Source organism: Lipotes vexillifer, unplaced genomic scaffold (genome assembly GCF_000442215.2).
Source record: "Lipotes vexillifer unplaced genomic scaffold, Lipotes_vexillifer_v1.1 scaffold1113, whole genome shotgun sequence".
NCBI classification, from domain to species: domain Eukaryota; kingdom Metazoa; phylum Chordata; class Mammalia; order Artiodactyla; family Lipotidae; genus Lipotes; species Lipotes vexillifer.
This window is the reverse complement of record NW_006777938.1, coordinates 164,133-177,405: the sequence shown is the minus strand read 5'-3', so window position 1 is coordinate 177,405 and position 13,273 is coordinate 164,133. Positions and strand designations below refer to the sequence as shown.

The 13,273-nt window shown below is 34.6% G+C and overlaps 1 protein-coding gene across 4 annotated transcripts in view; it reads right to left on the bottom strand.

Moving 5' to 3' along the window:
- Nucleotides 1–13,273, bottom strand: part of COP1 (COP1 E3 ubiquitin ligase) — a 229,072-nt gene that overhangs the window by 52,389 nt on the left and 163,410 nt on the right. For all 4 annotated transcript variants that reach the window (XM_007451361.1, XM_007451363.1, XM_007451362.1 and 1 more), the window contains one exon: nucleotides 12,686–12,846. In XM_007451361.1, coding sequence (XP_007451423.1) covers nucleotides 12,686–12,846 — 161 coding nt within the window. The remainder of the gene's footprint in view (nucleotides 1–12,685; nucleotides 12,847–13,273) is intronic.

Genomic DNA, 13,273 nt, shown 5'->3' with positions numbered 1-13,273 from the left:
AAGAATCTATATTTTCATCGAAGTTGATCTTCTTATCTACAGAAAAAAAAGGACTAAACAGGCACAAAATTAAATGGCTTCTTTATAGCAATTATAATAGACTGACTTTTCTACATAATCAAATTATTCCTGTGTTCAGTAGTAATAACTTTTCTACCATTCTGGGAATAGCCAATGCCAACTTCTGATAGCTTTATGTGGAAAAATGCTGCATAAAATGGGATTTAAGATACAATGGAGTAATCAGAGATATGAAAGGCACAAACCCCTGTAGGATCATATCAATATAGGAGACTGTCATAAGAACAACAGAGATTAATGTGAGACTGTGGAAGTAAAATACAAAAATATATTTCTTTTCCCCAGATTAAGATGCAAATTTGAATTAGCAGGAAACACTTTTCTCTTAAACAGTTGCTGCCCTTGATTAATTCTGCTTTAAGTAATTGTTAAATATATTTTTATTCAATTAGAAAAGAATAATCACATTTTTTCATATATACACTTCAGCATATGAAACCAATTCAAGTAGTATGCAAGTAGTTAAAAACGTTTAAGTCAAGGAAATGATATCCAATATTCATTCTCTTTCCTTTCACTACTGCTACGGAAATTTGTAGGAATTATCAAAAGATAAATATTAAGATACCAAAGTTAAATTCCTTCCCATCTCAAAATATTTTGGACACTCTTAAACATGGTGGGATGATAATGAAAATTATTTATAGGTTAATGGCATAATTCAGAATGCACTCTCAAATTAGTATATTTCTTTTTTCCCTTAAAAATGGCAAAACAAAACCCAAAACCAAGTAGCTTAAAGATCTGTGTCGACTCTATTCTTCAAAATTGGCATACTTCAGGACAAAAACTATTTTTAAAGAAGTATTTAATGAGAAAAAAAATTGCAAGAACCATTCTAATATAAGTCAAATTCCTTTATAGGACATAAAAATGAAAATAATGAAATATTTTAAATGTCGACCTACAGACCCACTGAATTATTTTGTTGATTTCATTACATTTTCACCATAAAATATTTAATGCAAGAAATGTTTTCACAGGAACTGTCCATATAGTAGTGCACCTTAAGGTTAAGGAATATTTACACTTAATGTAAATTTAGAGAAGAGATAAATTACAGGTTTGCTTCAGTTTTCCACAACCTTCTTGTCTCCTCTATTTTCTACTCCCCTACCCCACTCTAGTCTGGACACTAAGGGATGAGTGGGGCACTTAGGAGAAGATGGGAGCCACAGTCTTCCTGGAAGTCAGGGTCCATGCTCAGAATCTTCTTTCCTTCCACGCCCAAGACAGACAAGAGTTCATTCAGATTGGCCCTCTTCCAGTCAGGAAAATTTTCTAAAGTGTTATAAACCATCCAGCTAGAGGGAAGAAGAAAGGAAAGGAAAGATAAAAGAAAAGGAAAGAAACAGAAATGAAGAAAGGAGAGAAGAAAGAAAAAGAAGTTCCTATGTTGTCTTCTCAGCATTCACTGAAGAATTTAGGATGAGAAATAGTTTATAAATGTGGGAAATCAATATATATTAAAGGTAGCTTTTTTTAATTAAAGAAAAAAGACCGCATCTTATTCTTTTGTGTGTTTCTTCCTGAAGAGGGTAAGGGAGTAGCAAAATCTAACAGACATTATGTATTCATAAGTATAATTATCCCCCCTTTAACAGATGCTTGAGAATCATTAATGCCTCTTGGTTATCATGTGTACAAATCTCCAGTGGTAACATAAGTCATCTGTTTCCAAAATTGACTGTTCACATAATTTTCTACAGAGACCTGGGGAACTTTTCAAAATACAAATCTCTCTTCCCCTCCTCCCCCAGAGTACCGACTCAGGGGTCTAAGAAATGGACTGTTTTGTTATATTTATTTTTTGAAAGATCCCAAGGTGATTCTGATGATCAGTCAGTTTGAGAATCACTGTGATAAATAAATTTTATCATAGATGCCTTCTGCATTTTAATGGATGCAGATTGGCTTTTCACATATATTTTAGCTTCCTCAGTTTAGTGCAATCTGATGCTTTATACACAGTGTTTAGTAAGTCAGAGAGGGATGCTTATCTCTTGGATAAAAGCATATATAAATTGGAAAACAGATATGTAAGTCTTTTTGAGGGAAGACTGAATTGTGAAATAGCACAAATGCAATGGAGAAAGGGAAGGACTGGTAATAAATACCAATTCCTCCATAGGTGTAGGCACTTTATCTCTCACCTCTACTCCAGCATTTCCTTGGTTTCAAAAACCAGTATTTAATTAATCATGCAGCAAACAAGATAAAGGACAAGTCTGAAGGATTGTATCATTCATTACAAAAATTATATATTAATGACACACTGTGTGAAAACCATCTGCTTAGTGGTAATTTAAAAATGAATGTTACTAATAGCAAACACTTTTACTTTCGCTAGAGGTCAAAAACTATTCTAAACCCTTTATGTACATTAACTTATTTTAACATTATAATAACCCTAAAGGGAGGTTATTACTATCATTAGCACTTTATAGATGAAGAAACTGAAGCACAGTGTAGTTAAGGAACTTGAGCAAGGTCACAGAGCTAGTAAGTGGAAAATCTGATTTGAACCTCAGTGGTCTGGCTCCACAGTCTTTGCTTTTACTCTATACACTATGATGCTTTTTTTCAAGTAGTTTGCAAGCCAGCAGAGGATAGGAGACATGAACACAAATAACAGTACAAGGCAGTGTATTAATTCATTCAGGAAATATTTTTAATGGATAGGAATCATGAGAGATTTAGGTGAAGAAAAGATCTCCATGAGAACACAAAGTTTTAGTAAAAAACACTTCACAATAAATGTTTCATTATATGAAGTTTTATTTGTTAGAAATAAGGACAGAAAGAATATATTTCACTATATGACTAAAACAGATGCTCTTACCTAATATAATTATAACTTTGTACAGTATGGGTGATAACATTGTTAACAAATTCCCAGGCTAAGTTTTGCTGGATTTGGTTTCAAAGGAGGGAAATTAGGGAAATCATTACCCTGTCATCCTTCACTATTGAGTTAGAGAAACTTTCAGTGTGACTTCTGCTGTTTCAATCCACAAGATAAAAAAACCCACCCTTAATAACCAAAGCTTTTTCTGAGGATACAATGTGTACACACACACACACACACACACACACACACACACACACACACGTGTCACTTTTGAAGAGCTATGAGAGTCTTTAGTGTCCTTTACAAGCATTGCCTTTTACCATTAGATATCTATTTAGAATTGGTGACCCAAGGCTAGATAATCTTGTACGATGTAACAGCCTCAGCAGGAGTCACCATGGACTCAAGGTCTGCCTCCAACAAAAATATGGTGTCCCTTTACACAGACATGACCACTTAACAGAAAGTAATTTGCATTCTTGAATTAATTTATATTTCATTCCAATAGTTTCAGATAAGAATTAGTCCACAGAATTGTTCCACAGATACAGAACATATATAATCTCCTTTACCTAACTTCCAATCTCTGAATAAAGCAGTGATGATAAAAAAAGATATGACAGAAATAAAGAATAAGAATATTGCCCAAATTTACCTTTGCTTTGTAGTATTACTTTCAAGGTGGATGTGGGGTGTAGGACATAATGGAATAGATATAAATGACTAATACCAAATTGCCAAAGGACTATAATTATAAAACAATATCTCAGTTGCATAGTATTTCCTTTTCAAGCAAGAATTTCTTAAGAAACAAAAAAACCAGTTCTCAGTATGTAAGCACACAATTTGTAAAATATCAAAAGTTAATGTTTTAGAAAATTGTTTATGGAAACAAATGATTAAAGAAGATTATTTTACTAATAAGATATTTTCAAACTGGCAAAGATACTGACATTATATTCCATGTTTTATGGGCATGGTCAAACTGAAACCCCTGGACTTTCTCAGTGCAAGACCAAATGGAAATAGATTGTTTTAGAAGGCAATCTATCAGTTTTAATCAGAAGCTATATGAATAAAGCTATCCATTTAATAAATCTCAAGTTCTCTTCTAAAGAATTAATTAGAAATTTAAAGATTTATTGCAAAAATATTCAAAAAGTAGTAAAAAGTAAACATGAGTATCTTCAACAAAACAACAGTATACCAGTTATGGTAAATCCTTACTGTGAATATGTTTATTATGATGATGTTGGCGTATTCTGCCAGGAAGAATAGGGCAAAAGGGCCTGCTGCGTATTCTACATTGAAACCTGATACTAGTTCTGATTCTCCTTCTGTTAGGTCAAATGGAGCTCGATTAGTTTCTGCTAGGGTAGAGATGAATCATATTATAGCTAATGGTCATGAGGGGAATAATAATCATAGTTGTTCTTGTGTAATTATTAGTGTAGATAGAGTAAAGGAGCCATTTATTAGTAGTACTGATAAGAGAATGATGGCTAGTGTTACTTCATAGGAGATTGTTTGTGCCACTGCTCGGAGGGCTCCAATCAGTGCATATTTTGAGTTTGGACTAGAATAATATGGAACCATTGAAAACACTCTTTACAAAATATATTCAGACCTGGGAAATGTTCATGACAAAGGCAAAAGGTAAACAATACATGATAATATATAAAATATTCACTGTTACTGGGAAAAAAGTTCCTTTGAATGGAAAAATTACATGGTTAATTACATTAAAATGTTCATATTAGTTATTTCTGGGAAAAGTGTTATCTGATATTTTCTTGTTTTTTGTTTTTCCAAATTCTCTAAAACATACATGTATTATTTCTAATTGTTTCTTTCAGTAATAAGCTACTATAATCATTTAAAAAAAACAACCCAAAACCTAAGAGATAATGTTCCAAGATGATCGCATTACTCTCCACCAATGCGCTTGCCAGGGAGATTCACTCTGACTCCATACTCTCCTAATATAAAGCTGCAAAAAACTTTTTTTGAATCAACTCTAAATTAGTTTAAGGATAATTACTTAGTTAATGAATTATCCAAATCATATCACTACTGCCTTTCAGGAGGAAGGGAGGGAGGGAAGGAAGAAATAAATATTTTGTTAGTCCACATTAATACCTGCTAGAAATTGTGAGCAAACAGAATACTTTAGAAAGAAAGATTGAAACTAGAACAAACATGAACTGTTGATTACAGACTTTAATGATCCAGATAATGGCTGTGTCCAGTAAGTATCAGACAGCAAACATTATTACATCTGGACAGAAGAGGTTAAAATAAATTATGAGGTACTTTTCAAGGGAGTAAAGTCACAAAATGAATTGAAATTGTAGTCTAATAGCCCACCATTCTCTATATTCAAAAGTATAGTTGACTGCTATATATGGAAATAAAAAGCAAACTACACTTATTTCAAAGATAGTGTAATTATTCAAATGGAATGTATTTGGATGTTCAATCATATATGGATATAATACATTCAAGTACACAGTTTTAGAATTTACAGTTGTTTCTTCAAATAAATGAATAGTAAATTTCTTTTATTACATCAAGTTAAACAAGCTCATTTCATCTATATTTAAAAAATAAGCAGTGGGGAAATTAAATTCCAAAGCCCAAATAAAAATAGAGTGATACGTGGTATTCCAAGTAGTTATTTCTCAAAAATTCCACCTTCTTTTCAAAAAAACTCAGGAAGTTAAAACTGAAATAGGCAATGCAAATAAGATTTACTCTTGGGGGTTAAAATCCTAAGAATTTGGCAATAACAGAATATCCATATGTCAATAATTCTATTAAGTTTAGTTAAAATATCTTCAAATGAATTAAAATAATAAAGTAAAAACAAAATATAAAATGAAGGATTCTGCATTCTTCATTAGTATAGAGTAACTATTACCATCTCTAAGTATTCTAGAGAGGACTTATGTTGTAAAATAAAAAAAATTCTAAAAAGAAGCATTTTCAATACAGTTCAAACAAAACTTATCTTAAAACTCCTTTGAAAAGTAAATGTGGTACAAGAGGTTGTGGCACTGTAATGGGAGAAATGCTGGAGCCACTACCTTTGCAAGCAAAGCTAAAGAACAAAGGACAGAAGACTGTCCGCAAACCCTAAAGTGACTGAATAAAACTGCTTTTAGAAACAGGGAAAGTATTAGGACGAAAAAGAGAAAGGACAAAGTACTGTCCCTCAGATTAAAAGAAACAACTTTAGACAAACTCTCTGTCTTTAAACAGAAGTAATTAAAAGCAAATATTGTAAGCCTAGAAGAAAAAGTAGACTACATGGCAAGGGTGAAGGGGGGAGAGAAGCTTCCTGCTATAACTTCCACAGCACTGTGAAATAAAAGGAGAAACACAATACAATGAACTTGACCAGCATCTTAAAAAAGGGCAGTGTACAGCGTTCTTTCCATTTTATATGCAGAATGGTAGAAATAAAAAGAGTAGAAATTGGGCTTCCCTGGTGGCGCAGTGGTTGAGAGTCCGCCTGCCGATGCAGGGGACACGGGTTCGTGCCCCGGTCTGGGAAGATCCCACATGCCGCGGAGCGGCTGGTCCCGTGAGCCATGGGCGCTGAGTTTGCGCGTCTGCAGCCTGTGCTCCGCAACAGGAAAAAAAAAAAAAAAAAAAAAAAAAAAAGAGTAGAAATTATATATAATCTTGGCTGATTCCTCAAAACAGGACTTGAGATTACTGGTTCATTTTCAGCCAGAAGTAGCCAGAAAGAAAAATAAATGTATCTAGATTATAGGAGAAAACAAGGCTAGACAAAAATTTAATCTGCAGGAAAATATCCTAAATTTTTATAAAACCAAGATACTGTCTTAAGAGAATATATCTATTTGTATTTTGTGCCTCTTCCTCTACCACTCATTCTTAATTTCTCATTCTCTCCCTATGACTAAATCACTACCATAAATGGTAACATAAAGATATATGTAATTTTTATACCATCATTAATTGAATAGTTTTATGCTTTCTATTCATTCATACAGTAGATTTGATATACCACTAATATACTAAAAGAACTTTCAAAGTTAACCTATTTCATAAGTGCCCTTAAACTGATCTCTTTCTTGTGATCAAAATTAGGTAGGACAGAAATAAATCACAGAAAGACAATGAAATGTTTGGCTACTGATTTCATGTCTTAAAAAAGTAATCTAGGTGAGATTAAACATTGTATTATTTTCTTATTCCCCAAAACAGTTCTCTGTACTTCACCATCTGTCTCCCTTTCCTCTCTTTCTTAAAACCATTCCAGTCAAACTTTTGTCTTACCACTCCTATCATTTTTTTGCTCATCTTACTTCTATCAGTAGCATCTGACAAAGCTTAACCAATTCCTACTTTTTTTTTCTTTTTAGTTGTCATGTCTTATAAAACTTTTTTAATTTATAGGTTTCCTTTCATCTCTTTTTTTCCCTTGCAATTTATGTGTTGAAGAAACTTGATTGCTTAACAGTTTCTGATAGTCTTGGGGATTTTTCTGCTTCATTACCATGGTTCTTTACCATGTTCCTTTTTCCTCTGTATTTCCTGTAAGTGGTTAGGTTTAGAGGCTTAATCAAACATGGGTTGAGTTGACGTCATAGGGTCCCCTCCTTCAGGAGGCCCAGTGTATGGCATCTCTCTCTCTCTGTGATGCTGTAGCTGGATGCTCAGATCCATTGGTTAGGTTGCAAAATGAGATATTCAAATTTTATCATTACTGCTTTTTCTTTTTATTGTTTTAAAACAGCCTGAGATATAATTCACATACTATACAATTCATCCATTTTAAGTGTACAATTCAATGGCTTTTTGTATATTCACAGATACGTGCAACTATCACCACACTCAATTTGAGAATATCATCATGTCAGAAAGCAACCCTGTACCCTTTAGCTATCATCTCCCTATCTCTTGCCCGCCTAAGCCCTAAATAACCACTAATCTACTTTTAGTCTCTATAGATTTCCCTCTTCTAGACTTTCATATCAATGGCCAATTCCTCCTCCTTGAAAAACCTTCTTCACTTGGCTTCCCAGGCACCAGTTCTCCTACTATTGATAACCACTCTTCGGTCTTTTTGTTGATTCTTTCTCATTGCCTAAATCACTGAACACTGAAGTACCCTCAAGTAAGGTACTCATACTACTTCTAATCTCTGATTACACTCCCTTGGAGAGATCTTATCCCATTTCTTGCTTAAGTATCATATGTTGACAGCTACCAAATTTGTATGCCTAGCCCCACAATCTGCTGTGAACTCCAACTTGGCAGGTCCGCTTACACGGCAAGTAACACCTCAAACTTAACCAGTTCACAACTTTCCTGTGAATCCAAAATTGACATCTCCACTTAGTATTTTTAGTAACTCTCAAATCAGGCCGGTCTAGAGGTCAACTCCTGGTCTTCTCCCCTGAGCGTCTCCCATAAGACAGTTCCTCTGGTAATCTTCTCCATCTTAAGAAACGGCAATTCCACTCTTATAGATGCTTGGGGGAAAAAGCCTCAGTGTCATCCTAGACTTTTCTCTACCGTTATCCACATGTAATCTATTGGCAATTCTGTTTATTCCAGTTTCAAAATATGAACAAGATCTGGCTACTTCTCACTGGCTTACCACTATTTAATCTTACCTGGATTATTACAACAGCCTTCCTGAGTCCTTATGTCTGTTCTCTATAAAACAGCCAAACTGATTTTTAAAAAATTTAAGTCATATTGTATCACTACTTTGCTCAAAATCTCACAATGGCTCCCAACTCCCAGGAAAAACAGAAGTCCTTACGATGGTAAACGTGCTCTATTGAAAGAGCTCTTCTTCACTGCTCTGAAATTATCTACTACTCCCCACCTCGACCTCTGTAGTGCAGCAACACTGGCCTTCTTTCTGTTCCTGGAACACAAAGCGCATTCTTACTTCAAGACCTTTGAACTGTTTACTACACCTGGAATACTCTTTTCCTACGTTTAAACATGGATTACATCTTCATCTCCTTCTAGTCTTTGCTCTAATTCAGCTACTCAGTAAGGCACTGTCACCACCAACTGAAAATTACAACTCCCTATTCTAGCACCCCCATCCCACTTTCCTGCTTAGTTTTTCCCCAAAGCACTTGTTACCTTCATATATATGGGGTTTTTTTGTCTGCTCCAGCACATAATATTCTAAGTCTCCTAAGAGGGCCAGAACTTCTTCTTACAGTTTTGTTCAGAGTTTATCTCCAATGTGTAGAACTATGACTGCACATACTAAGTATCTGCTGAATAAATGAACAAAGGAGTGTCTCACTCCTTCTGCCTCATCTAAAATAAGGAAATGAAGTTATTTTTTGTAGCTAATCAAAGTGACAGTTATATAAAAGTCAGATTTAAATTAAATCTGGAATGCTACTGAAGTGAGTTACAGAACTTTTAATCTTTTTATTGTGAAATAAACAAGTTCCCTGGTGATGCTGCTCTTTTGGTCTAGGTAGCATACTTTAAGAACTTACTTTGAGGGTTATCCTATGAACTACAATATGCATCCTTTCAGTCAAACATTAATTAGTTCTTTTGCCACCTTCCTTGACAAAACAAGGACTTGAGAACATTTTAATTACATTTATTCTTCTGACTTATGTTATTATTGTCAAGTACTTAATTCTATGTGTGTATTAAGTCCAACAAGATATCATTGCTTTATACAGTCAACATGCATTTAGATTTACTGCATATTTACCATTTCTATTGCTTTCCATTCCTTTCTGCATGTCTTACCTTTGTCTTCATTTTCTGCATTTTTTTCCTTCTGCCTTAAGAATTACCTTTAAAATTTTCTTTAGTTGAAGTCTGCCGGTGGCAAAATCTTCATTTTCATTCATCTAAAAATGTCTTTATTTTACCTTTGTCTTGAGAGATTTTCATTGGATATGGAATTTTAGATTGGCAGGTATTTTCCTTCACACACTGAAGATCTGGCTCCACTATCTTGATTTCTGCTGCTTCACTGAGAAGTTGGCTGTCAGTCTAATTACTCATCCTTTGAAGACAGTTTTTCTCTGCCTTCCTTTAAGAATCTTCCATTGTATTTTATTTTCAGCAGTTTCACTATGATGTGTCCCACCACCAGCAGGGGTCACAGTATCAGGCGCAGTTAGTTTTAATCTAGCAGTGAGTTAGCTTTATAGAAGGATATAAGATAGGATATTCAGCATGCACAGCATCTTCACACTCATCAGGAGGCCAAGCAACTATTCACATGCATAGCTTCTTAGATCAAACCACACAAAGTGAGCACAGCTGCTAAGGACAGCTGAAGTGCAGGTGGTTCACCTCAATACAGAGGTGTGCCTTGGTTTCCTGCCAGTCTTGTATTGTTCTCATTGCATAGATGTAAGGCCAACATGTCAACTCACAATTCTCTCAGTCCAGAGGCAATACAGATGAGGGTTCATAATAAATTTAAAAGATAACTAGCTCTTAGCACATAACATTCCTTATTTGTCTTAATTTATTTCCACAGAAGAGTGCTATGAGAAGGCAGACCCAAGGTCCGATTTTCAGCAGGCCTAGGTCTGTTCAGGGTCCAGATCTGATATTAAATCTGTACTCGCAATGTAGGTTTCAAGTCATTTATTCTCTGGGGTATGAAGGCTTACTGAATCTCTACCTTACTGTCTTTCATCAATTCTGTAAAGCTTTCAACAATAATGATTTCTAATATCTGCTTTGGCTGCATTATTTCTCTCCCCTCCTTTTAGGTCTCCTATTGAATATGTTCAACTTTCTTACTTCAACCTCTATTTCTTTTCTCTTTTTTTTTCATCATTTTTTGCCTCTCCATGCTTCCTTCTGTATATTTTCTTCTAGCTTTCCTAAAAGTTCATTAATTCTCTTTTCAACTGTGTCTTCTCTTCCATTCAACCCATCCACTAAGTTCTTAATTTTGGTAATTATATTTTTTTAGTTCTAGAATTTTCATTTTAAAAATACTTTTAGGGGCTTCCCTGGTGGCACAGTGGTTGAGAGTCCCCCTGTTGATGCAGGGGACACAAGTTCGTGCCCCGGTCCGGGAAGATCCCACATGCCACGGAGCGCTGGGCCCGTGAGCCATGGCCGCTGAGCCTGCGCGTCCGGAGCCTGTGCTCCGCGACGGGAGAGGCACAACAGTGAGAGGCCCGCGTACGGAAAAAAAAAAAAAAAAAAAAAAAACCTTTTAATTTCCCAATTGAAATTTTCAACCTTGTCTTTCATCTTGTCAGCATGGTTATTTTCAGGCTATGTGTTATAATATCCAGAGTTGCTGTGATTTTGTTTCTATTGTTCAATGCTTATACTAAATTTATTCATGTCGTCTTGGCTTTTCCTGTGTCTCTTTATTTTTTCTTGTGTCCTAGTTATATTTGCAATTTTGAAAAAAATAAAATTCTGAGATGATCTTCTTTAGAAGGTTTTCTTGCAGAGAGGATTTAATTTTGCATTTGTTAACACTAGCAATCTAAGATCACCTCAATTTACTCAGGATTGATATGATCTGAAGTTGAGTTGCAAAATCACTGGGGGCTTATCCTCTACTGCTTTACCCTAGACTAGAGCCCTTTGGGGAACTAAACCAAGGTAAGTTCACCCATATGGTGGTAAGCCCTAGACTGCATTCCCTGTGCCCCCATGAAGCTACCATAAGTGCTCTCAGCCATTCTACCAAAATTGGCAAATGCTCCCAGGGGAAAAGAATACTCAAAAGCCAGGCTCACATTCCTAGACTGGTAATTCTTTTCTATCTTGTTTACTTTCCAATGACTTAAAACAGGTTTTGGTTTTTAAAATACATATATTGAATACTTGGTCTAACTTTTCCACTCCTACTTAGAGGGAGGGTTGGTCCAAATCACCTAGTCTGCCATTGCCAAAACTGAAGCTGAGTAATAGAACTGTAAACAAGATAGCTTAAATATACCTAATTAAACTGTACCTGGAACTCAGATGTCTTAAAGTAACCATCAAGTAGAATTTTTTGGTGTCAAAACTAAAACCAAGTCAGTACCTAAAAAGCTATTTTTAAAAAGATGACATTAATGCATGACTAATGTTTACAAAATCAAGACAATAAAAACGATTATTTCTTCATATAACTTATGAGAAAGCCTGCACTTTAAAATGTATAAATGAATGACAAGTTTGAGGAAACTGTTTTTTTGGGCAACCTAGAAGTGCAACTTGCTTGTTAACTGAATGTGTTTAAATATTCTTGTGTAAATGTATTTTGTAGAGAGCAATTCTACCCTGAAATAGTATTTAATTAGGTATACATACAGGCCACTCTCCTTTACCTACATCAAATTTTTTCCTTCTAATACAATACCAGGTTCAGCTGAATGTTTACTAAGCCTATATTGCATGTGACTAATAAGGAAAATGAGACACAGTGTGTTTTCTGGAGAAATTTCCAGTCCTATAGGAGAAGAGATAGAGATAATGTGATAATGCTGTAACAGAGGTATGCACATGATGCTATGGGCACACAGGGGAGACATCATGTCAGCATGAAGTGACATTCCAATTACTGTTCCATTTGTGACATTTCATTTACTACTTTCTAAAATGCCTGTTTCCTTTGGTGATGCAATACTAAGCAAAAACGAAAATGTATATAACATATCAATTTATATTTTAAACTTAAAAAAACTTACCTGTGTATACATAAACATAATGCATTATATGAGACACCAAGGTGAAAAAACTGATATAAAAACTCACCCCATCTGGCAGTGCCCTCCAGCACACAGCGCTAACGAACTCATTTGTATCATCTTCTTTTCGGTCTTTGTCTAGAACACTTTTGACCGTATCAAACTTAAAAGTAAGCAAAGTCTTAGAAAGTCCTTTATAGTACAGGTAAAGAGAGTTGTTCTCACTTCCTGAAAAATATTTAAAAATAATTTTTTTAGAGTGGGAGAACTTAGAATTAGGATATCACATTCATAAGGTAACTATCACTCAATGTTTAAGTTCAAAGACTAATAATCTTTTATGGTAAAATATGAAAGAACAGAGCACAGGATTTCTTGGGAATCATATGAGAAAAGGATTCACAGAAAAAAACTTATACTTTCCTAATCTAAAGAAATAACCCACTGTCAAATGATATAACAATACTGATATAAAAATCATTTTAGCAGAGGTCTAGAGAAGAAGCAGAAGTGTGTTTTTATAGCATGATCTTGAATTACATTTATAAAGACTTTTATCTAGAGGGGAATAAGAAAGTTATAGCACTTAAAAAGGCAGATTTTAATAATCTACAAAACTTATTTCCCATTCCCCAATAAAAGTTGAGTAGTCTAG